Source organism: Cyphomyrmex costatus, unplaced genomic scaffold, assembly GCF_001594065.2.
Source record: "Cyphomyrmex costatus isolate MS0001 unplaced genomic scaffold, Ccosl1.0 scaffold361, whole genome shotgun sequence".
In the NCBI taxonomy this organism is placed as follows: Eukaryota; Metazoa; Arthropoda; class Insecta; order Hymenoptera; family Formicidae; genus Cyphomyrmex; species Cyphomyrmex costatus.
Window position 1 is genome coordinate 15,283 of NW_017277786.1, and position 26,931 is coordinate 42,213.

Genomic DNA, 26,931 nt, shown 5'->3' on the forward strand with positions numbered 1-26,931 from the left:
CGCGCGACATTGACTCTGTAACACGCGCGCGCGCGCGGAACTCCTAGTTCTTATCCGCGCGATGACGAGCGCACATGAAGGATTTATTGACGTTTAAAAGTCGGTCTAGTGCAGAGCGGCTAAGACTGTAAAGGCCACTTCTCCTGGTCGGTGGAAACTTGTCAGCTTGTCGGTAAATTAACCGTGGTGTAACTTCTAACCGGTTTAAGGCGGCACCGTGGAATCGTAAACACGTGTCCGAACTCGAGATCCTCTCGTGGAATGCCCCGTCTTTTCTCCTCTTCTTCTCTCATTGTGTTCCTCGCGTTTTCGACATTCTTACAGCTCAAGCACGACGAAAAGAATAACAGATTTTAACCAGAAAACAAATTACACGGTTTCATCAGGTTGAAATCTTGCATGGAAATTTGTTGAATCATATAAAACACTCGAATCGATTGCCAATTATCATCCTTGTTTAAGTATCCTAGATAATTTTAATGATCTTTAACAAAATTATTTTATCAGATGTGTATCTAATAAAATTTTAGATACTTCAACAAATCGTCTTTCGCGAATTATTCCTCACGTCTATTCTCGTGTCTCAGTTCTTACAGATTTATTGTAAATGCGCGGAATTCGACAAAAAACCGTGAACGCATTTGTGAATTAATTGAAAATTGCGAGAACGAGAAATCAAGCACAGTCTCGTTTGCGCCAGTATATGTGTAACGCGATTCCCCAGGAATACATATATTATATAATATATATGCGCATGTAATTTTATATTTATCATTTTCAAGCATCTGAGCAGTCCACAACAGCGGAAACATACAATAATAACGACTCGTAAACTAAAAGAACTGTTATACAAGTTTTTCGTCGACCTCTGTAATAAAGTACAGTTTTGAGTATCGAAGTGTTCAAGATAAAATAAGGAGAAATTTCATGGAAAAGTCGATCAAGTCGATCAAATAGAACGAACGAAATTAAATATAAATAACTAATATTAGCTATCGATAAAATAAACTGACTTTATTCAATAAACAATAATTAAATGTCAATTCAAATATTTTGTATTATAAATTACTTGTCGATGACAAAATTAAACCTTTCTTTCACGCATGGATTAACGAGCGCGGACTGGCGAATGCAATTTCTTCGTCATCGTCATCGAACGCGATCTTTTTCCTCGATGATGACGTGCGAGTAGCAGAACTCTGGAATCGCCGACGAGAGTTACGCAATGGTAAAATTGATCGCAGTGGGCGCGGTCCGCGCTTTAAACATGGAATTTTTAACCGGTCTATTTTCTCAGACCGTGCTATATATCTCGCGTTGTCATAACACTATCGAATTGAAGGTCAAAACTCGGCGCGTATAATATTCGTCGATGATATGCGCCGCGAGGATCTCATTTCCATTCGCGAAACATACGGCGGAACACTCGCGCTGCAGACGCGGAATATTATTTACGTTACAGTACAGGCAACGTTTCTTTTCTCGCTGATGATAAAAATCGCGCGTGGGCGCGCAGAGTAATAAGTACGTGAATCGTACTTCACGCTCGCGTTGCAACCTTGCCACATGGTTCATATGATGTAATTCGAGAGACTCGGTGTCGGAGATTGATCTGGCCTCATATATTATTGTCTGTTTCTTTTTTTTAGAGCGCACGAAAAAATCTCGCTTTCGCCAAATATCAAACATATCTTATCTCACTTTAAGTTCCGAAAGTATATATTAGTTCTCTCTTGATCAGAGAAAACAAACCTATAACATGACGATCATTTTACGATAAACAGTTATATCAAAATACTTGAACTTCCGGATTCTCTTCTTTTCTCGTTATTTCAGCGACACACACAAGCATTCTTTAATCCTTAGTATACACACTAGAGACTCTATATAACAGTTTGAGGTGACAAACTTTTGATTGGCCTCGTTTTTATTAACTTGAGTAAATTAGAATAAAGGTAAGATTACATTTACGCGTTTTTTGTCCTACGATAAAAACGCACAAATGTAATCCCACTCTAAGTATTATAAGATAATATAAGTTACAACAATATATAGCACTGTATAAAAAAAGACAGTATATATATTTTATTCTTTTTTCAGTCTTTATTTTAATTAAAGATCTTTTATCAATATCCAGTCACAATTTTATCAAAATTCTATGAGGGGGAGAGAGAAAGAGAGGTATATATAATTTCTTCCTATATATTATCTCACTCTCACTTGTACTATCTTATTATTAGACATCGGATTTTTTATGCAGATACTTTTGGACATGCACAAAAACGCAAATTTACACAAATATGCAAATATGCATAATATACACAAATAAATATATATTTTTAGAATGTTTTTGTAATAACACAAATTTCTATTTTGATATTACTTTCCAATGTACTTTCTAAAAAATATGAAATTGCATAAGAATCCGATGACTACTTATTATATAATCTTAATTAAAAAGAAACAGTGTAAGAATGATAGTTTATATACAAGGAGAAATTATATACTATAGCTGTTTCTTCCGTATGATTTTAATAAAATCGTTCGTGGTCAGACTTTGTTATAGGATTTCTACCTTTGACAAAATTGTTTGTGGTTAGACTGTTGTAGGATCTTAATACACACGATTGGGTCATTCGCGTCCTGCATGTCTTTTCTTCGAAAAATAGGGCGCATCAAGTAGTTACAAGATCTAATAAATTTGTTTAAATACATACACAATCTCATAAATACTATCTGAAGATATTGAAGTATATGTAAGAATCTTAATAATTTTTGTACACATTTATGAAAATAATGAAAATTAATCCAGGACAAAAATGATTCATCGTGTGTAGTAAAGAATCGGAAAATCGCCGTGTGTGTACTAAGAATTAAAAAATCCAACAAAAATCAGATAAAATAAAATACCGAATAAAATATAGATCGTCGGTAGCCTCCTCAGTTTGAATCGATAATAATAAAACGAATGGCGAGTCAAAATATAGGGATCGAAGAGTCAGACGATGGTTCGTGTGCAAATTGAGAGAGGATCAATCTCACGTTCCCCGTGATCGTTGCGCCGTGATTCTCATCCCGTGTACGTTACCGTGATTACACAGAGGGAGAAGCCGATTGCGGTCGTCGAAATTGATATTCAGCGGACGAATATCGGTCGGCTAACTCAATTCCTCTGCGCGAAGCGCAGAAGAAGAGATTACGGTCGGCATATACGGTATATGTTTTTTTTTCATCACGGCGACAAGCGTATCGAGCGTATCACAGCCAGCAAGGAGCAAAGCTCGTAAGAACGCAGTCGTGATGCGTTAAAGTAGAATGTCCTTCGTATGTGCAACGCGAAAGGCCATTCGTTACATATCGCACGTTTGATGCGCCGATGACCCACTGGCCTTAACTGCACGGAGGCGACTTCTGGAATACGACCCTGACGAACGTTTGTGTACTCTTAATTGGAACCAATAAGTCACTGAACATGCAATTTGGCGAGTATGACGCGACAGTCAAAACTCGGACTTGTACTTTGATTCTGTAACTCTCAGGCCTGGTTTTTCATGTACTGATTTACTTACGGTTAGGCTTAACCTGCGATGATGTAAAAATTGCATTCTTCTATCTGTGATTAATCACTGGTCTCTCTAAAACTTTTAGAGTGCATATTACTCTGAAGAATGAAATCTCTGACTCTAAAAGATTAAAGATTAAGCCACTCTTTTTCAAGACGACTCAATTTTCACTCTTTAGAATGAGATTCCATTCCAAAGAGATAGTTTTGTAGTGAATAACTATTGAAATAGCTACCACTATAAAATCAATAGTTTAGTGTTATCATAACTAGACAAACATAAATTTTATACTATCATCAAGTAAGGTTAAGTCTAACGAGTTAACCCTAGATAATAAAAACCCGAACTTTTAACGATAATTGGTTTGTTGTTGCGCAGTTTTTCTATATCTGCGCAATGACAGTATTGATATCAACACTGTCATTACAAAATCGAGATATTAATGTGACCCTACATTCTTTATTGTAAAGAACAAATCTTTTATTTCAAGTAGTCTTTATATAGATTTATTTATTTCCTCAAAACTCAATTTTGCCTTTCATTTTGATAATATTATGGAAAATTCTTTTCTAATTAGTGTTTCGATGTCTAATGTCGCACTAATGAACGATCTTTATGGATACAAAAAATCTACAAATTTATAGTTTTATACAAGTGTAAATTTTAGAAATTAACGCGCAGATTTCTAATCGTCATAAACTATTATAGTTTGGAAAACATTTAGGGATGAAGTCATATAATTTTAGGGTTTATCCTTTATTCTCTCTAAAAAATATGGTCATCGTAGGGATCACTGTAATTTTGATCTCCAATCCGTGATGCGGTCTGTTGGATTGATCATCTGGAATAACGTTCTCTCTAAAAGTGAATCAGTGTATTATCACTGACTTCAGTGCTATACTTATAACTGATATATCATCTGGAATAACGTTCTCTCTAAAAGTGAATCAGTGTATTATCACCGACTTCAGTGCTATACTTATAACTGATGTAGTCATTAGTAAATATTTACTGTTTTTTCAGTAATAATATACTAATTCACTTGTAGTGGTTATGATTTCAAGGTTATGAATCATCATTTCTCAAAATGAATCAGTATATTATTACTGAAAAACAGTAAATATTCGCTGATATTACAGTTATAAGTATAGCACTGAAGTCAGTAATAATACACTGATTTACTTTTAGAGAGTTGGCGTGTGTGCGTTCACGTTGATTTTTCTAGTTGTTACTCACAGAGGATCGACAACTTTGATTTCAATCACAAACGGTTCGAAAGCACGCGATAGGTAAAAAAAAAATGAATAAGATTAAAGAGAAAGCAGAAACTCATTTTTCAAATGCTAATTAATCTTGCGAGCTGACGTTACCAGACTGTGGGGGAGGGGGTTGATCTTCGTCATGCTTGCTGACGTGCGACAGATCTTTCCGGAATGAATTCCACGTAGTTTGGATCGATCGGTTACACGTAATGCGGTTGACCGTCGACGGAAGGGAGGAGGGAAGCGACCCCGATTTCCCATCGATCATTCGCGAATCCAGGAATAGAGGTAACCCGGCATAACAACAACGGTCCGGACGTTTTAAATTTGTTACAGCTTTTTACAGCCGGTCGGTGAACGGTCAACATCGAAATAAACTCGCCGACTTGGCGACGCGTGCACTTTAATATTCATCGGAGAAACGATGCGCAAGGCGGTGCGAAATTATCTCCGACGAAATTAGATAATTGACTTTCACAATGAATTACGGTGGCACGTTGATATCGTCGGCGTAATTTAAGAGAAAGTATACCGAGTGCATTCTAAAATGGACCTATAAATGTTTTCTTTTGAAAGGTCGCCGCTTTCGCACTTATTTCCCAGGCAAGATCTCGCGACAAATTTCCACGTTATGAGATCATCTTCATTTTGCACTGTTACACAAAAACGCAGTTCGAATTATAATACGACCGGAAAGACGGAAGGATTCTTCCCCATGCAAAAACACACGAGGGTCGATCATGTAACTTTTTTCTAGGGACAGAAACGTGGAAAATGAATTTTTTTACATATGTGTGTACCATATGGTATATGTACATACATAAATAAAAATTTTTACTATTCACGCTTCCATTCTAAAAATTACATGATCAATACTCATGTCGAACATGTGGAATGCATGGAAAGAACGATTTTGCTGAAGTATCTTTGGTTAAATACAGATTTGACGATAATTTTGTTGAATCATCGAAATATGAAATTACGTGGGAATCTCAAGTATAATGAGCAACGTTGTAAAATTTTAACAATTTAACAATCAGTTTGAATATCCTACATAATTATTTTAATGGTCGAATAAAAATATTTTTAGATCTGAATCTATTTAAATTTTTATCACACAGAAGAAAAATATCATTCTATTGCTAAGAAAAGCGATTACTCAATTTACTTTCTTTCTTTTAAATAACGATTATCTTTAGCAAAGAATATTTTTCTGATAATAATTTTAAGATATACCATACTTATTAGAAATTTTAGGAAAACGTATATGTACTTAAAATTAATTAATTTTCTTCCGAAAGATATAAAATTGATACAAGAAGTGATTTTATACAAACGGATCGATATATTTTGTTTTAATTTAATAATCTCGATTGAAGTATTAAACTTTACTAGGATTCTTAGAAACTTAATAGATTTCGAATAAATGTGATGCTTGTGATAAACTTTTGAAATACTTTAAACAATTGTTTGGGTACAGTATTTTTGGGTATGTATTTTTCTCTGTGTGTATGGTATATACTTCAGCAAAACTGTTCTTTTCATATAAATCTCTCTCGCGGATGAGGATTTGTTTTTGAAACGGGATTGCTTCCGAGACCGAAAGAAATACATATAAATGGGGCTGCAGAACAATACGATGTTCTCTGATACTTCCGACTGCAGGATTGCCGATCACTGCGCGGCCTAACTGCGGGACACGTTCGCGTAACGGGGGAGAAAGAGAACAGATAGGGCATGCCCTTGCCACACGGAATACGAAATGAGGGGAATATCGATTTCCGCCACGCTACACGCTATCAGCGGACAGCGTTACCATGATAACACCCCCGCCGTGTCGTTGCAGCGGGACCTGATGCAGTCGAGGGACTAGTTTCACCTCTTTCTGGCACGTGCGGGGAGAAAAAGAAGAGATAGAAGGAAAGAATCCTACACGCGACCACAACGCGCTAACGACCAACAAAGAAATAAATTCTTCACAAAGCACGAGACGCCGCAAAGCAGACGCATTGTCGCCCACGGTAGACACTCTCCTCTTTCGCGAGTATCGCTTTCGTAAGCGCGCATAATGGAACAAAAGCTTGTTCTTCTCTCTCGCTGGCTGACTCGGCTCAAGTGCGGCGTAATGAAAAGTGCGGCGCAAAGAGAGGAAAGGAACACGGAAGATGAGTGATGCTCGACGAGAGGAAATCCCTGTTAGATGTTGAGTCAATATTGCATCACCGCGATTTCTGGATAACGGTGGACCCTGGAAAATCTACTTTCACCGGATAGTTCGCAGAGAGGAACGGATATTAACGAGATGCTTGCTTTTGATATAGAGGCTTAGCTTCTTTTGAACACAGATTTTTTTGTCTGAAAAGTTTCCCTTGCTTTTCGCAACATGAAGAAGTTTACGATTATTCAGTTGTCAAAGGATAAATAACGCAGTCGACAGAAATCTCTCGCAAAATTATTTTCCAGTTTCAAAAATTCCAGACACTTCAATTAATTTTCTTTTATTTTTATGTCAATACTTTGTACTAATATTATATACTTTGAAATAAAAAAAAAAAATAGTTTTCTAGATTCACAAAAATTCCAAAACTAATCACGACTAATTAATTTTCATTTTTTATTTTTATGTCAAATACTTTGTGCTGATATATTTGAAGCGGTCAGTGATTCGAGAAAAAATTACAGTCGAAGGAAACTGCACGCCAACAATATCCGTAGTATATACCTTAGAAGAAAACACGAGTTCTCGCTTACGCATTTTCTTGTATCCGTCGAAAGCAACGGGAATATTTCGAGTAGTCAAGCGAAATACAAGCCTTCTGGTTCTTGTTACGTACAAAAAAAATAATGTCGGCTCTTATCGTCTTACGTCATCGCGTGTTCACAGAGGTCGTGTTGCGGGTATTTACCTTCTCTTGCCGATCGGCCGGCCGGGAACATTCGTGTTGACCGTGCACTTGAAATCACGTCGAGAAAACCGAGCAAGAAAAATCGACCGTGAGGAACTCTATGTGTATACGGAACCATGCTTTCTAACGTGTGCTGACCAATAAAAATTTCGCAAAACGTAAACGCTAGCGATTTAATTGACCGTGGAACCCTCTCTCTTCCAAGATTGGATCTCGGGTATTATAATTAGCGACGCGCGCGTCTCCTTTCCCTCTTTCTCTCTCTTTCTGGCCGATCGTTGCAAATTAAAACGCTTGATGAGTTTTCTCACCAGTTTCCACGCTCGAAGGCCATCGCGCGCCAGGCTGAACGGTAAATCGATAACGTTTCGCATTGACCTCGAGAGCGGCAATATCTCCCGTGTTCTTTCCTCTATTCGTATCATATAGAGCAATGGTCCGGACAATCTTCAGTCAAGGCTGATTAAGGATGTTATCTCATGGAAAACGGAATCGGAAAAGTGAAATGATGAAGGCAATTAGTCAATATTCGGAAAATTCATACACATCAGCTTTTATCAGAGACGTTCGATCTCTAAAAAAAATGTATATTCCCAAACGACAATAGCAATTGTAAACCGATCTCTTTGTAAAGAATCACTTCTTTTTTTTAACAAAGAGGATTATTTCGAAACGATCTTTTTGAAAAAATCAACTTTTAACGAATTGATCCAGAGATTGCATGCATCCCTGCTTTCATTGTTTTTTTTCCTATTGATTCAATAAGTAAAAAAGTTACACAATTTGGAAATAATTGAAATATGATTATTATATTTACGTCGCAGTATAGATACTTAATATATGTATATGTATATAGTGTGATATATACATAGATATATATTAAAACTACATATTTTATTTATTTATTAGACATAATCCTAATATAATCATATTTCAATTATCTGCAAATAACTTCATTTTGTATTTACTGAAATAGAAAGAAAAACAACAAATGTGAGAAGAAAATAAAACTACACGTATGAATTTTTCGGAACGATGTCGATTGTTTGGCCCCACCATTCCACTATTTCAATGTCCACGAGGCGGCGGCACTTCAATTCTGAATCTCGAGAGAAACACAGGTTTGAGAGGACGGTAATGACTTTCAATCGCTTATTCTCTCGGCTCAGCGGGTCGCGAGGGACCAAAGGCTTAATAGGCTAATTAACAACCGGTATCAATAAATACGTCAGGTGCATTGACGCGCAAAAGGCACCGTTACCCCACGTCGGAGTTACCCGCCTCTGCAAGATCGGCGCAAGACGGGGGCGGAAAATGAAACTCCCCCGCCTTCCGTACCCCGCACGCAATCTATCACTGTCAAGGGCACCTATGCGACCAGAGACCGTCTCTATATCGTCATTGTTAAAGTCATTTCCGTCGCTCGATTGCCCCCGGCGACATCGCGCCGCATCGAAAACTTAACTGCGATTCTCCACGCCTGTCCATAAGCCTCTCTCTCTCTCTCTCTCTCTCTCTCTCTCTGTCTTGCGTTCTCTCTCTCTCTCTCTCTGTGTGATCGTCGTGATATTACGCTGATTGTTCCATTGTCGCGGAACATCCTACTCTCTTTATTGCCCAGCTGTTCCTGTCTCTATTCGCGGGGATAGATAAAGCCTATCTACGGTGTGTCTGGGAAAATCAGGTGGCCTGACAGTGCGTTTTACCGAACACAGCCGGCCCCACGTTTCATCAGACAAATAAACAGCACATTCCATTGATGGAAGCCGATCGGCCGATCCTCGGCCAGAATGCATTCCTTGACGAACATTGCGAGTGGAGTATCTCGCTTTGAGAGAATTTAATTAACCGATCCGGCGCACCGTGCTCACGCGAGGAATCATCACGCACAAGAAACCAATTTATACGTTTTACTCAACCGCGTGTTTATTCAGCCCGTAATAGTCTCTCGATCAAAAAAAGCGCGGTGGTCGCGACTAGTAAAAAAGAAAAAAAACCCATCATTACTGTTTTCCGTTACGGGATCGGCTCGAAATAAAAGCATGAATAAAGCCCGTGTTACACTATACGTATTGAGAATTGAAGATTAGAACTCAGCTCAATCAAAACGAAACGGATTAAAATTATTTAACTGATTCATTCTAAGAAAAAATCCATCCATGATAGTGTCGACATAAACATCAGTGGTTATAAATTCACGCCATGTTGATGTTAATCTTAACACCAACACGATGAGAATTATACAAACACAGCATGACGTTATGTCAACACTGATATTTTTTAGAGTGTTGAATTCTGATCTTTAATTCACAATCCGCAGTCTCTTCAAGTAGTGTGACATGGACTTTAGAGGAGACGAGGGGGCGTCTCCAAAAAGGACAATAACGTTGGTATTACGTCGAGCTCCTTCAGCGGAATATACGGAGCCCGAGGAGCTTCTTTCGCGGCCGATGACGTGGCTTTCGTAGTACAGTGTGACCTCCGTCGGTCTACTTTACGACGAAGCTGAATCCTGGCAAGCAAAGGAGAAGTGGCTTACTACGGTATACGATTTTATCCTCCACGATCACGTAAGCCCCTATTATGAGTGAATTGATGGTGTTTATTTATGTTCCGGTATATATCCTTCCCGAGAAATTAACAGAAGACATGAAATACCCTAATATATAATAATACACTAAGCATAAGTAGGATCATAAAATAAGATATGAATTCTAGTAATTCTATACGCATAGAAAACTACAATATCATTCTATTGCTATAAAAAGTGATTACTCAATTTATTATTATTACTTTCTGTTAGTAACGGTTATCTTAAGCGAGGAATATATATCCTTGAGAATAATTTTAAAATATAACTATTTTAGAAAAACATTAATAGTTAAAAGAATTATTTTTTTAAAACTATTTTAAACATATTCTAAAGAACGTTATAAAATTGAAAAATATTATATAATGAGCGAACTGAATTTGTTTTAATTTAATAATTTTAATTAAAGTTAGTATTAAATTTTTTTATTAGGATTTTGAATACATTTCGAATAAATTTGATGCTTGTAATGAATTTAGGAGACAGATTTGTGGATATATGAAATACTTAAAGCAATTGATTATTATTTGGGTAGAGTATATATTTTTTATGTGTGTGATAGGAATAAAAGAGAAAACACACAGCAAAAATTATATGTACCATGGTACAAAGAGGTGACGAGATCCGTAATTTACAACGCAGTAACAGATTAATCGTTACGAAGTAACGAGTTAGAAAGAGGGGAGCCCTAAAAATAATAACGGATTAAATTAAACGCGGTCGATTGATTTTCGTCTCGTACCCTATGTATGTACACGCGATGTCAAACGTGACGTTTATTTTTATCGGATATAACTTGTGTCTTACAGACACACACGCACGGTTGTGTTCGGCATTGAATGCGCCGCTAACCGGAGAATACACGAGCCGCCCGCGGACTCTGCGTCGTACCAAGGATGCTGGGAATATTAATACCCTCCTAGATGGTGGCATCTAGATTACCCAACGGCGCTCTGATGGAGAATGAAAAGAAAAGATTTTAATGTCCTTCATATAGTTGCTCGACGCAGTGAAAGAGGAGAAGAGGAAGGAGAGAGAGAGGTACAATCTGACACGAAGAGATGAGGAGAAAAGAGGTGCAGAGGCGGCAGAAGTTAGAGGCGTGCGACGATGTGAGCCAGATTATGAAAATCAGAACGAACGGTCGTCGGTGTAGGTTAAAGGCTCGTTGCGCCGCGGCCGGGGCGTGTAACGATGTCACTTTTATTAGCCTCATCAGGGACACCGAGAGAGGCATCCTCCGACCACCGGGGGCGGGCACCACCATTACCTAATATCCAACGTGATCGCGTATCTCGTTACGCCGGCAATTTGCAATCCATCGACGCATCGTTGGGCGAGAAAGTTTTCGCGAGCCTCTCTCGTGAGACGACGACCGTCTGCGTGTAATCTCTTAGAAAAGACGAGGAAAAAAAAAAGTCCCTTCCGCGGTATACGAACGGCACGGGAGAAAAAGGAAAGAGAGGTGCGAAGAGCGGCGAGATAAGAGCCGATGATTATCGAGTGTAGCTACCGTAACTTGACTGTATATATTAATTACGTTGGAGATTCGATAGCACAAGAAACGGTCAATGGATGCTTTACATTTGATAACACAAGTCGACACAACTTCTACCTTTGAATGTCGAGATAGAATGACGTTGTTTGTGTCGACTTGTGTAATAGCAAATTCGATTGGACTCCCTAGTGCGCACTCTGTTGCACACATTAAGAGGATCCTAAAGTCGTCTGTTTTATTTTTCAAATAAATATTTTTCTAACTGCCTTTACCGATTTAACGATAAACGATAATATTATGCGGAAAAACGAAAAAGTTATTACAGTTTTATCAGCTTCTGATGTTGACTCCATCAATATTTGTTTTGTATAAAACTTTAGTACTTTATACATATAAAATGATCTTAGTTTGGACTCTAAGGATTACATGAACAATGTTGAATTCTCAGAACTAGGCGTTGATAATATGAAAGATTGGTTAGAAAATTTAGACGTATGTGTGTGATGTTGATGTATTAGTGCCAATGACACGTAAATTTATATGTGTGTCCTACTGAATCAGTAAAGGATCATTTATATATGCCGTAAACTGTTAAGTTATACCGCAAACGGCGTAAACTATAACAAATTGACCAATCACAGTCGAATGTGAACTGAATGAAGTCAGTTATTCTCCTGAATTGTCCTCACATTCGATGGTGAATGGTCAATTTCTTATAGCTTACGACATAAGTTAACAGTTTATGGCATGTATAAATGATCCTTAAAACAGACGACTTTAGAATTCCTTTAAAGTCGTTGTGCACTGATTTAATCTGAATGGAAACATGAAATGCAATTATTTTAAATTATAAAACATATTTTATATAACGTCACAATAAAGTGGGTTGATTTTACGGTTTAACTGATTTCTATATTTACATTAAACACGTATATTTACATCAATTTGTAAAACGGCTTTAATGCTAAAAGGTTACTATAAATTCTTTAATCTAAAGTTTCATCTTTTCTCTGATGCTTTCAATAATATTTAAAAATATTGTGTATTTTCGTCCTGATTTAGAAACTACATATGTTAAATTGTTCTCTCAACAAATAGTTTGTTGGGAGACCAATTTAACATAGCAATGTTAAGTACTATTAATATTGCTAAGTGACACTGCTCGCATTTAATTGTTAAGTTGACAGTATTCTAAATCTGCGAGATGCGATTGTACACATATTAAACTTCTTTAAACCTAAGAATTTTAAATTTCCAGAAAAAACTTTGCAAAATTTCCTGACTTCCTTCGATTTCAAATTTTGTGGCAACCCAAAATATACACCAATATGTACTGAGTGGGTTCCAATCGAATTCGCTATAAATGGAAAGCACTCGATAATAAGTCAATGACATCGAGAGTTCCGAGGAAACTGGACGAAAGCTCGAGGAGTAAAACGCGAGGATCACTTCCGTGAGAAAAACAAGCCCTACCTTCGCTCGAGATTGCATAACATCCTGACCACGAATGCGGTCGCGGAGGTAATTATTATATTATGATTGTGGGAAAATTAATATTCCCCCCCCCCCCCCCCTCCTCCTCCGTCACCCTCTTTTGATGTGGAACGTGGTACATTATCAATATTCATTTACGCTCGCAATTTAACGAAGTGCCTCGGTATTTAATGTAATATAATGTAACGTATAACGCCGTTACACAGTTTCGATCAGAAATTCGTAGAGTGAAAATCAAACGGGGTAATCGGGGTCACTAGTTACATCGCAAATCATATTTTATATGCTGGCGAAGGTAGAATTATATATCTCGTACACGTTCAGCTTGAAAATCGAGTTACACCTTGCTTGGCTACCTATACGATTAATTACATTGAAAGCATACTCGCGTAATTGCACTGTGTAATACATCCGTCATTTTAACGAGTGCACTATTATGCGGTCGTAACATGTATAAGAGGAAAAAGGGGGGATAATTTAAACAACAATTCTCTAAGTGGGAAACATGGTACGAACTTTTTAAAATTAAAACCCGAGCGAGCAGGGTACGGTTTTAATTGAAATGTGCAAGAAAAAGGAAAATCAACGAGGAGGTATAAGAATAACAGGCAAACGGAGTACCTGATTATATTATTAGCGGAAAAACTTAAAACGGTAGCGCAACGTGACGTAACGTGTAACAGTCTTGCAGTTAAAATCTCGTGATTCTTGTGCGAGACACGTCAATCACGAGAGACGCTGAAGAAACGTAATTATATACAGCGAGTTCCGCGAAAAAAGAAAAAAAAAGACACGGCGAAATTAAATCCGGTCTACGACCGCGGATACGTCGCGCGAAATAGAGTCCCGTTTTCACCCTTCCTTTCGAGGCGAGGATCAATGACACCCCGTTTCCTTTTTCTTTTTATCAAGAAAAATGTCAGGACGTGACGTATCATTAAATGCCGCGAGTTTCGCCTTGGAAGTGCAACGTTACTCAGCGCGTCCACAAAGTCTATTCTACAATTACGTAAGCGTATAGTTGTAAGTGGTCGTAGTTTATAAGAATTGACCAATCACACAGTCGAATGTTCTCCTCGTATTCGGCTGTGATTGGTGAATTTTCTTACAATTACTCTATCACTTAGAACTACTACACTTACGCAATTATAGAATAAACTTTACATATATTACACGAGAGTACGAACTGGAATACCGCGTGCGTCACTATTCTACGATACAAATTGACTCTAATGCAATAATATTAGGAATTTCGCAATCGCCAATTGTTATCGCGGAAACTCCACGGTGTATATTAATCCTGGCGACGGTGTATCACGACCTCTGGTCACGCAATGGGAAGCGTCCTCTTTCATGCGAGCACAAGAGAGCAAGTCGGAAAAAAGGAAGAGATGACGAGGAAAAGAGACAGAGAGAAAGGGACCGGTTATCCTTGGATATCGTTCCCGAAGGAGATTGGAGTCGATTGATAAAATTGCGTGTCGCGCGGTGGAAGTGCCGAAGAATAATTGATAAAATTAATCAGCGATATTATCTTCAATCGTCTCGAATGATTCCGTTTATTTATCTTCGCGATCTCAACCGGATCGGCAAACAGAAACACGATCGTGCACTGAGAATCATAAGCTAAGAAAGAAATGATATCGACGAGTCTCTCTGTCTCTCTCTTTCTCCCGGTCATCCGGACGAAAATTCTCGTTGAAGCTTCTCGAGATTCGCTCGCGAATTTCTCAAGGGACGGACAAGTTCCTTTTCTAGGACACCCTGTAGTGTCCCCGCGAGGCGACGGTGAATCATCCCACGTCGAACGCGATAGACACTTCGTGAGTCGAAGATAACCCGTTTCTTAATCGCCTGTGTGTACGCGTTTACTCGAGCGTGCGTTATCCTCGTGCACACACCGTGGCGGCGTGAACGAGAAAGGGAGAGAAAGAGAGAGAGAGAGGAAGGGAAAGAGAATGACGAGGAAGTGCGCGTGTGCTAGGGGAATTTCCAAGTTCACCAGGCACCTCCATCGATCTGCCGGCTATCGGCGTTGTAGCGGCCGGCTATCAGCCGCCGCCGCCGCCGCCGTCGTTGCTGCTGCTGCACTTTACGTGCCGCGGCGGCGTTCACTTTTATTCGAGGCTAACACCGCCAGGAACCACCACCGGCCGAGCTATCGACCCCTGAACTTGACCCCCATAGAAGCGAAAGCCTAAATCCCACGATTAGAGTCTCCGTGTACAATCCAGCGCGTCCGCGAATCCTTCAATTCGGATTGCTTTTAGGTGCTTCCCTTTTTTTAGCAGACACAAATGTCATCCTATATGTTTGTATTCATTGAATATCACACGAAGGTTAGAACGACATTTGCGTCGACTGTGTTGCGGTGTCTCCTAAAAGAAAAGCAATTTTTACACAAGCATCTACGACGAATTTGGGAAGGAAGGAGGATAGAATTAGTGAATTAAAAATCTGTTATTCCAACGCACGACCTCCGTTCTCATCTCTCTCGGTCCAGAATTTTTCTTTCTCTCTCTCTCTCTCTCTCTCTGCTGCGCGCGCGTCTCGTGTATTCGATTTTTGTTTATTGTGAATTGTTGCGCAATAAACAAGGTACGCCCAGGTGTTGCCCGCGGCTGGTCGTATTGTTCGCGAATCCCCCGATCTCTCTCACGATGGATGCGTTTCCCCCCTCGCGGGAGGAGGGAGAAAGGAAACAATGCGCGATCCCACCCATTTTTCTTCTAAGGGGTTAGCGCGGCCACAATCGATTCTATTGATCTATTCTGAATGGTCTATCTCTATCTTATCGAGGGTCAACGAAACGTTCCGTCCTTGCAAAACGCTGGCAAGTTATAATTCGGTTCCTTACAATCTTACTGCCCCTCTGCGTCACTCTTGAGTGCACCAACCTGAAGTGAGCCATCGTCGCTGCGTATAACGTCTGCCAGCAGTCAACGAATTTATCTAATACCGACTTTTTTTTTTTTTTTTTTTTAAATCTTCGTCTATCCGTCGATGTACGGCGCGAAAGGGAGAAAACTTGAAGGAAGGGATTTGTATGTCTTCGCAAGGATCTGTCTTAAAGTGATCGTATCAAAGGAAAAACGTTGCAGTGTTCAGGACTACACAGAAAAAAAAGGGAAGAATCGTTTCAGGTAGAAAGAACATTATCGTCACACAGCGAGGGAAGAGGAAAAGACGAGTCCTTTTCGCCCAAGAAAGTACACAACACTGAACTCTGTTGAATTAAATGGCGTTCATTGTAACTATACGTTGCACGGAATTATATACGTATGTCAAACAAACCCTGGCCGTGTCGGGAGATCAGAATTTTCTTTTTAAAAAAAAAAAAAAAAAAACCCCCCCCCCCCGAGACATTCGTAGTATATTTTTCTTGCAGGGCAAATTGGAATCTTCATGGAAAGAAAATCATTCTCGGGATTCTTCTATACTCACCATGATTCCGTCTGCGATGCGTGCGCGTTCTCGTAGGTAATCTACTTTTAATCCAAATAACGCGCGTACGTCAAAAATCGCCAGGAAAACACTGAGGAGCCGGAAAATCTCTTTCTCGTTTCTCTCTCTCTGTCACGCAGTTACGATCTCGCGACAACGATCATCCTACCGACCACGGGGACGATCCTATATGTTTTCTTTTCGGTCGGCGAAGGCTTCCGCGTGTCAACGGCCGGTGTGTGTATACGTATACGTGCGAGAATAACGCCACACGATGAAACGCGCTGCGCGATCGGCGACGAACGAGTGTGACGTACTGCTCAACAGTGCTGAACGCTGAACGTAGCCGAGTAACTGACGCCAGCGCGCGAAACGCCGAACGCTCCCCCCTCCTAACTTCGCGTCTCGTCCGTCCTTGTCGCGCAGCCGGTGAGCGCGCGCGTCCCGTCCCTCTCGCGCTCCCATTGGTCCCAGCCGTCCGCGCGCGCCCCGTCGATTCGCAGGATCAAAAACTGTGACGACCTCCTATTCGAATCTGGAAAGAAAAAACGGAAACTACGAGAGATGGCCGTTTTCCTTGGGAAATTAAACAAATTCAGAGCGTTTTGTCGAAAAGACGATTATATCGAACAATTATAATGCAAATAAAGTTTTTCATTTACATATTTACGTTCGTGTTTGCCGCGCAATTCGATTACGAATTACGAACGTTTGTTTAATTCATTAAGTTAATCCACACGCACGTACGCATCGTGGTTTGATCTCGACACGGAATGATAGTTGGGGTGCCACGTTCGCAGCTTGTGGGGACGAACCGCGTAATGTTTAATTCCAACGATCGTCCCCCCGAGGATACCCGACAGCCACCCCTGGGCAACGTGCGCGCGCTTTAATATCGGCCGACGCGTGTTTTTTCCCCCAATAAGCGCATTTTGGTTCTCGAGAGTTTTACAGAGTGAAACTTCATCGTATACATCGTAATTCTTTGTATTAAAAGCCAACCGGCCGAATCGAAGCGCCACGCGGGGTTGGTTTATGCGACATGCAGATTATACATTTAAATAAAATTGTTTTACTCGGCGCGCGAAGCGCGCGTGATCTTCAAAGCGGCGGGTTGCGCGCGCGCGTGTCGTATCGACCCTTCACCATTGGATGACGCATCCTCCAATGACCGGTCAGCCCGGCGATTACGTCACTCACCGGGGGTATATTATTGACGCCGGACGTGTGCAACGGCGTCGCACTGCCGCGTTTCTCCGGGGGGCATCCCTCCGCGTCTTACGGCCCCACGGGATCGTCCTAGGGGTTGCGTAATGACCGGGCACCGGTGCGTTATCGCATAGCAGGTTTAACCCTTTCTAGAGAAAACTTCCCCTCCGGCGCGGACAGAATTCCTCCCTGACAGGAGGAACATGGCCGGAATTCTCTCCGGGAAAGATTAAATCCTGTCGCAAACATGCGTACGCCGCTTCGAAAAATAGATAGAACTCCTTTTTGAGTTATAACCTGACCTGGAATGAAGATGAATCCCCACAGGGATGCAGGGAGAAAGAATGTAATTACGGATGTAGGGGAAGAAAGAAAACGTGTGCATCTCGCACACGGCATTTATTTGTAAGATACAAAGAAAAGGATGAAATTTAGAAACTACCGCTTTTTTGCTTAACTTTGCTTTGGAATTTTTAAGTACATTTGCTTTTTTTTTTTTGTTTCTTTTTGGTTTCAAATTTTTAAACATGAAGAGGATGGTTTGTTAAAGTATCTAAAGGTTTGGCTAGATACGGTCTGAGGAATAATTCTGTTAGGTCATTAAAATAATTATGTGCTATAGTATGTTCAAACTGGTTGCTAAAACGTCAAACTTTTTGCAGCATTGCTGGTTACGCTTGAAAGTTCTACATAATCATTATGAGATAAAAATTGTTTTCAGATCTGCATCTACAGCTAAATTTTTCGATACCTCGACAAAATCTCTTCTTTTTATGAACGTATCTGCGATCTGTGAAGACGATCGTCCGTTTAGAGAGGAACACCCAGCACGAGATTATTACAGTAAAGTGGCGCAGTACGGAATACGCATTGCCGTGTTTTGGCCTTTCCTCGCTCAATTTCAGGAATACAATCTTTATTATATCACCCGTCGAGCGTGCCGTGCAAACAAACCGGGCCGTGCCGGAGCACATCTCGCGCGTTGTGCATTTTCTCGTGAGGGACAGATTCACGCCCTCCCGCCTCCAAAATTAAAGCTGTGGACGAAAATTAGCGTTGTCGTGCGGCCGGAAATCCTTCTTCCTCTGAATGATCGACATTTTATACATTTTTGAAGACCGAATTGCGTCGCGCCGATTTAAATCCACTCATTCATCGCAAATTTCGATCCCAATTTCGTCAATAAGTAAAAGTCAGTCTAAGGCAACTTTGAGCTAACTCCGACTAACTTAACAATTCATTCAATGACGATTAATTCGAGACTGAATTTCGAATTATAATTTTTTTTAAACTTATTAATTCCTGATCTTATTTTTTGTACATTAAACAATATCACAAAAAGTTTATAGTAATATAAAATAGAATGCCAAAATTCTTTTTTTGCGACATTGATTGAGTAATTATAGTATTTTCTACATAATTATTTTGATGAACAAACAAATTTTTAGACTTGTATCTAGCTAACTTTTTAGATAAATTAACAAAATCATCCGTTCTGTGAAGATTTAAGATGAAGCCTCGACCTACAAAGTAGACTCGACTCTCTTCGGAAAATCGGAAATGACTCGAGAGGCACAGAATATCCGTCGCGATCGATTTATTGCGCTATTGTCTCATGATTTTACTTTACAATACTTGGCGCGCGGAACAATTTTATATTTCGATACATTCTAAAAATTTTGAAAGTGAACTTTAATTCTAAATAATGAAATCTCATTCTTAGAAATTTACAATTGAACCACTATTTTTCACTTCCTTTCATTCTTTAAAAATTAGATTTCACTCCGAAGATTTTAGAGAAGAAATTTGTCAAGCATCCTCCGTAAGGTTCGTTACGCCACTGATTGGTAACCATTTAAACGATGAGTTCCGAAGAGTCAATTGTCACGCGAGATCATCACGATATCGATCTCACGCGTACTGTTCCAGTTTCGTCGGTCGGTGTGTTGTATATACTTATAATTGTTAGTGACGGTAAACGGCACAGATTGAAAATGATGATGGACCAGCCTTCAGGACATTAGCCGGTGGGGGAGAAAGGAGGGGTGGGGGGGGGGGAATTAACGCGGCGTGTTGTCGGACTTCCGTTGTGGCAAATTGGTGAACGTTCTCCGGCGACTTACGAAAGATTGAATAAAGGGAGAGTGTCGTCATCGACTTGGAATTCGAATCCCTGAAGTCCTCAAGTGTAGCGATCGTCCTCTCGACTCTCTCCTCTCTTTCTTCTTACCGTTAATCATTCGTGCGTACAGATCGACATTAATTTCGAATTCATTAATTTTCTAGAAAAAGGCGTAATTGCCTGCGAGAGAAACGATGGGAAAGGTATATGTTCTTCCGACTGGCTGGAAACTGGGCTCGAATTCCTACGTCAGAAAAGATGTATTAAAATAATCTCAATATTTTAATATAATATAATATCCTTTATCGTATTTTACTCTAATACGTAATATCTTTGGATAAAGTAATATAAAATTACATTTATCGCACGAAAAGAACGATTTTGCTAAAGTATTAAAAAATTTAGTTAGATACAGATCTAAAAATAATTTTGTTGGAGTATTTAAAATTATGTAAGACTGTGGTTGCTGAAACTGGTTACTAAAATGTCAAAACTTTTCGCAGCATGACTCATCATGCTTGAGATTCCTACAATGATTTTAATGGTCTGGTAAAATTATTTTCAGATCTGTATATCTTGACTAAATTTTTAGATTCTTCACAAAATCGTTCTTTTCGTGCACGATTAGATTCATGAGTGGACTTTTACGCTTCGCTATCAATAAAAACAACACCATTAATTCTCTTTATCATATATGTTATCTATTTTTCCCGCTAAGGCTGTAACTTAATATTCGCTTACATTTCTTCCTGAAGTGTTCGAATTACTTTAATTACGTCTGAAATATGGTTTAATTTTTCTTCCGATATAACCGGACTTAATTCTTTTTCCGCCTAGATAAACTGATGCCGTTCTCGTTGACAGGACTCGAGGCACTGGAGAAGGCCCTTTATTGCTGGGAAGATGCCCTGACCGCTTTCAGTTCGGCTCTTGGCAACGACACTCTGGCCCTGCCGTCGAAAGCCGACGCGGCGTTCACCCACGATGTGCAGGAGCTGCTCGACATGGGCTACCAAATCCAAAGCCACGCGGAATTGCTCTTCCTCGATCAAGTACGGTATCTCTCTTCTGTCCACATCAATTCACAAAACTGATCCGCTGACTCAACGTGACCGCACGAGATCCGATTTTCAATCCGAAGAGACCACTCCGCTCGTCCTTCGCGAGCGGACGATCACCCGATGCCATTCCATTCCGTTGCATTCATCATCAATTGCCCTTCTACCGGGCCGGTAAAAAAATGCGGGAAATTAATCCAATTTAAATGACGACCGCCCCGGGGGTAATTAGCGCAACGAGTCACTTGACCTGACGCCAGCCGTCGGGAATTGTTGCTGAACGTTAATGGCATAGGAAGTGTATGACTTTCTCTGAAAGCAATCTGAGTTTTCGAAACGCGATACATCGAGAATTAGGCGTTCATTATCGCGAGAGCCTGTGATCTACCCATATCGCGTCGAACATCTGACCTTTGTCTAACTTACTTTATCTTCTTGTTTTTTTTCTGCAGCACTCCGTTTTATTCCGCAACGACAGCGAGGAGAGCCTCGACAAACCTTCAAACTTCGGTGCACGGCTATTTGGTTTCAGGGATAAAGCTGACGTCGCATCGTCACCAGAATCGTTCGAATCTGCACGTGACGGGGTGAGTTATATGCACGAGACAGATAAATATAATCTGTCCGTATCCCGCGACAGATTAATGTGTTGAGTGGCTGTGGGACGTTAATATAATTCGAAGACGTGCAACGAGACTCTCGAAAAATTATCAATTATTTTATATCTAATAACATCTACGTCATGTATATATTTTGATAACTGTAAACTGTTTCTGACAATTTTCTTGATACTAAAGAAAAAAAGATAGATTAGCTTACCATAAAATTATTGCAGGTTGCGGATCTGCGTGAATTCGAAGAATTTTCAGAACTATTTCCACACTTTGAGAAGCAAAAGCTTTATCACACTGCTCTTAAACAGTACGAGGATAAAGGCATTCCTTGCAGGTAAACTGGTTCAGTTTTTATACCCTATATCTCAACACATATGATTATGACATATAATCACATATTACAGGAGACTACACACGGAACTCGTAAAGTGCGGATCAGACGTGGAATATTTAGCGAAAGTGTACTGCCTGCGTCAGGCCTATACGAAATTATTTAATTTACCTACAGCAACGGCATATATAGTTGACGTAGGTCGTCAAGTTATTAGCGATTTAATTATGTACGCAGATAGGGTAAGAATATTAATCGAGTAAATAATAAAAGTATTTAAAATGAGTCACTCGGCATTAAAGGAAGAAATTTCTATACAGGATCCTAAGGATTATTTAATGTACTACGAGCGTATGATGGAGTTCCTACAAGAGCCACGCAATCATAGTATCATGGAGGAAGAATTGACCGCCCGAGGTGTCAAATGCATGAACTTTTACGACGTGCTTATTGATTTCATACTTTTAGACGCGTTCGAAGATGTGGAGAAACCACCGTCGTCCGTCAGAGCTATCATTCAGAATAGATGGGTGTCCGCTAGTTTTAGGGAAACCGTATGTATATAAATCAAAATTTTCTATCGCGGTTTCCATAGTTTTCTAATTGTCGATTGTCTTTAAAGGCGATAGGAACGACGCTCTGGTCCGTCCTGGCAGGCAAACGAAAGATGCTGAAATACGATCAAGGCTTCTTGGCGCACTTCTATTCCATCTCCGAGCAAATCTCACCGATGTTCATTTGGGGATTCTTGGGTTCCGAAGAGAGCCTACGTTCCACTTGTCATTATTTTAGAGAACAAGTAATAGAGTTTCTTGTAGATATATTTAATTTCTTTAAGGTACGGTATACCACGGTTGACGATCTTGCCGTGGATATTCTCAGGGAAATGAAGTTAAGAGTCGACAATATAAATCAAAGGCTGTCATTAGAAGGTTGCTAGCCAAATTAAATATGTTTAGGCAACAATTTTAATGCAATATGTTGAATGCGCTTGGGGTATTACAAATTACATTACATATATACTGCGTTCAATGTATGTTGTAAAATAAAATGTTAATCCCAATATTATTGAAATTGAGGCATATGATAAGTTTATAAAAGATACAATACATTATATCGCATTATATTTTAATTTTTATTGTGTCCATAATGAGTAATTGTAGTAAACAGTCTGTGAAATTATCTTACAAAGTAATATCACAGAGGGACACCGCGCACCTTTTCTTTTATCATCAAATTAGAATCACGTATACGTTTCAAGTTTTATCTAACATTTGAATATATCAAAATTATATCAATTTTGAAGAAAACATTAACAGATTTTAATGTCCGATTCTATGAATACAGAAAATATTTAAAAAATTAATAGAAAAATATTTCTCAATAAATTTTACATAAATGGATATCAAAATATTTATTGGATTTTATTTACAAATTTTTGGAAATTAATACATTATGCACACATACAATTAAACACAAGATATTATTTATTTTGACATCGAATAAACGTCAATCATTGTATGATATAAATTTTGTAGATATTCTGTAAATCACACAAGATATGTAAAATATTGAGATCTGTTAATATCTATCAACGTATAACACAGTCGTATTTTTTTATTTTATTATATAACGGTTTCCTTTTAAATATTTTACAAAACTTCGCACAGATTGTAATGATACCTCAGTGATACCTTTCCATATTATTTAAAAGATTAGCATGTATTTTAGTAAAATTAAATTTTATATTAGTTGTGATTTTATAGTTAGTTATGTGGTAAAACTTAGAAGCATTTAAGTGAAATCGTGTAATATACAAATATCATTCTTTACAAATACAAATAAGATAATATACATTTTCTTAAAGTAGTAAAAAAAACCATGTCTAAGTTTTATGAATAAATGTTCCCCACTATACTTTAATTTTATGAGATAATTAGTGTTAGTAAGATACTGAATTTTTTTTCGTCTAAAAAACTTCGTCCAAAAAGTGTGTTTTTATAACAGTTACTATCATATTAAAATGTTTGTAGATAATTTACAAATTATACATTATAGAATTGAATAACAATCCAAGATTAATGCATTGCCAAAGATACATTTATAAAATGTATTTGTATGAATAATTATTATGATGCGTCTTAAGGTAATCAGTTTAATTCTAAATATAATATGCCATATATAGAAGAATATCGTAGACATAGAGTATAGTATAAAAATTCAGTATTGACTATTGATGAATGATGAAAATATATTTCATTATTATTCGTACCGGAAAAAAGTATATGTGATGATAAATACATTAATTTCATGACATTTAATCTTTTCGATATTTGATACAATTTTATAAATAATAATTTTTACATATTTATTTTGTAAATTTATTTTTATGATGTGTGAAATATTATGTGTACCTTATCCAACAAAATATTATTTTTGAATAAAGATATCGTTTTTTTTTATGGAAATAAAATGATAAAAATTATTCAATAAGATCTAAAATAGAACATGAAAAATATACTTATGTTAAATTATTATTACTATTATTCTAGTTATTATAATCAACATCAAGAAATTTAAGAAATTTAATAAATTGTTAGACAATTTTTAGGTACTGAATCTAATAAAAGAGGTATCAGGAATAGGGATAAAATATTAGGAAAATAAAAAATTAGAAATAAAGATTAAATGTGACACAACAGATGCAAAAAATATATAACGCATAATATAGCTTATATCAATCATATTTACATCCACATCATGCATTTAATTCTAATTTTTTTACTTTAATATTTAATATTTATTCCTAATATTTTCTTCATTGTATAACAAGACGTTATTTTCGACTCGTTTGTCATAGAAAAGCTTATTTATAATTTTATAAAAAACATAAAAAATATGTTAATGTACTAAGTTAATGTACTTGTGTACAACTAACATTACAGTGGAAACTGTAAAATGTAATTATCAAAAAATTTCTTGTTTGTACAATAAATATAAAAAATTTCATTCAATTCAGAGATATTAAATTAATATAATATACCATATTAACCGAATTGAATAAAGTCCATATAATTTTCGTCTTCAGATTCTTCTTCATCGCTAGATGGCACAACAGGCATTAAACATGGTAAATTATGTTCGCGTCTGTACCTTGCGAATCTGTTTACTAGAAAATAAAATAAAACATATATATTAATAACAGCGAATTCGGTTGGACGCAGTAATGTGTAATGATGCATATTAAAGCCTTGGTATACTAATTTAATGCATGTAAGAGAATTAAATATGGATATTCTGAATTATAAAATATATATTTTATTTAATAATACAATAAACTTATTAAGGATTTCATTGGTTTAATTCGTTTTTATATTTATATCAAATTAATAAAATTGTGAAGGACTCTTATGCTAATTCTACAATGTGCTTTTTGTTTCCTGTTTCTTGCTGTTTGTCTCTTACCTTCTTGATCAAAAAAGCAAGAGACAGAGACAAACAGTAAGAAACAAGAAAACAAAAAGCACATTGTAGAATTAGCCTTGGCATCAAACAACAATATCAAGAAGTATATAAAAGGATATAATAAGAGTCAGATTAAAAAACTTAACATGAGAAATATAAAATTTAAATTACATTCGTGAAATGTAAGCTATAGATATTATTACATTACATGTTTTGGCATGTTTGATATTGTTAATTAATATTAAACACATTTTTACATCAACTTACGTACGATGGCTTTAATGTGCAATTGTGTCCAATCATCATATGAATTTAATGTAAAGATGCAATCAGAGTCTCACTAAAAATGTTTTGAAACATTTGATTGACCAATCAAAAGAATTTTATTAATTGATCAATCAAAGAATGATTCATTTATAGTATCACGTTGACTCTAAATTTAAAAAAATTAGAAGATTGGAGCCCTGTGTCCATGATGCTATATGAATCAATTAAAGATCTCAAGTTATAGTATCATTGACACAGGACTTTTTAGAATGTGTCTTTGTTCATGTGCAACAAGTAATAGCAAAGCATTTTATAAAATATATATGTATAAATAAAAATAATTACTATCATAATCCTTTCTAATAGGTTCTGTCTCTTGTATATGTTCTGGGTCGTATGATATAAGTGGATTTCTTTCTTTCGACTTGATCAATCTCAACCATGGAAACCCTATTGAAACAGAGATAACAAAATATATCAGAGAAACAAGATATAAGTCTGTTCACAGAAATGAATTTATGATGGGAAAAATTACTGTACATTTGAGTGCCTTTATAAGATAAATCTTAATTTCTCTCACAATATTTTTGTGCACTGTTTTTTCTGCTATCACTGATCCAAACAGATATAGAATGAGATAGTATTTCTTGCTGTTTATTTCTGTACTGTAATGAGATTTGAGATTAGATTATTTCGTGTGCATCAAATGTATATTTCTTCTTTTTTTCTGCCAAGTACATCTAATTACCTGAATTGCAAACAATCATTTTCAACTCGGAGATAGTAGTCGGATACGTCGGTCAACTGAATAGAAATGACGACAGTGAGATCTGTCTGGTACCATTTAATCGTCGGGTTACAGTATTTAGAAACAAGTTCCGGGCAGTTCATGACTTCGTGAAATTTTCTCACCGAGAATTGTTCATTTAAAACGTTTTTTTTTTTAGATAATATGCGATACTTTGCCACAACGGAGATCAGTGTGATAACTGTCGTCACAACTCACAAGTCACGATTTTGAAAATAATTCTATATTTTTAAATATATATACGCGGCATATATATATATATATATATATATATATATATTACTGGTACTGAAAAGCCAT

At 37.6% G+C, this 26,931-nt stretch overlaps 3 protein-coding genes across 3 annotated transcripts in view; 1 reads left to right on the forward strand and 2 right to left on the reverse strand.

Annotated features, from left to right (window-relative positions):
• Nucleotides 1–17,114, reverse strand: part of uzip (beta-pore-forming protein unzipped) — a 28,571-nt gene extending 11,457 nt beyond the window's left edge. Inside the window, exon 1 of the mRNA XM_018543231.1 lies at nt 16,758–17,114. Coding sequence (XP_018398733.1) covers nt 16,758–16,760 — 3 coding nt within the window. The 5' untranslated portion in view covers nt 16,761–17,114. The remainder of the gene's footprint in view (nt 1–16,757) is intronic.
• Nucleotides 1–23,076, forward strand: part of Miga (mitoguardin) — a 35,624-nt gene extending 12,548 nt beyond the window's left edge. Inside the window, exons 4-9 of the mRNA XM_018543230.1 lie at nt 20,953–21,140; nt 21,599–21,733; nt 21,982–22,094; nt 22,165–22,333; nt 22,412–22,645; nt 22,714–23,076. Coding sequence (XP_018398732.1) covers nt 20,953–21,140; nt 21,599–21,733; nt 21,982–22,094; nt 22,165–22,333; nt 22,412–22,645; nt 22,714–23,031 — 1,157 coding nt within the window. The 3' untranslated portion in view covers nt 23,032–23,076. The remainder of the gene's footprint in view (nt 1–20,952; nt 21,141–21,598; nt 21,734–21,981; nt 22,095–22,164; nt 22,334–22,411; nt 22,646–22,713) is intronic.
• Nucleotides 23,077–25,075: 1,999 nt separating this feature from the next.
• LOC108776558 (uncharacterized) lies at nt 25,076–26,871 on the reverse strand. Its single transcript, XM_018543213.1, has 4 exons — nt 26,572–26,871; nt 26,364–26,488; nt 26,169–26,273; nt 25,076–25,260 (listed from the first exon to the last, which is right to left on the reverse strand). The coding sequence occupies exons 1-4, from the start codon at nt 26,712–26,714 to the stop codon at nt 25,139–25,141; spliced, it is 495 nt and encodes a 164-aa protein (XP_018398715.1). The 5' UTR covers nt 26,715–26,871; the 3' UTR covers nt 25,076–25,138.
• Between the last annotated feature and the right edge of the window lie 60 nt (nt 26,872–26,931).

Coding starts and splice junctions, on each gene's coding strand:
- LOC108776558 (XM_018543213.1), bottom strand. CDS start 26,714: ATGAACTGCCCGGAACTTGTTTCTAAATACTGTAACCCGACGATTAAA. Junction 26,489..26,571: donor AATGATTGTTTGCAATTCAG/GTAATTAGATGT, acceptor ATCTCATTACAG/TACAGAAATAAACAGCAAGA. Junction 26,274..26,363: donor TCTTATAAAGGCACTCAAAT/GTACAGTAATTT, acceptor CTGTTTCAATAG/GGTTTCCATGGTTGAGATTG.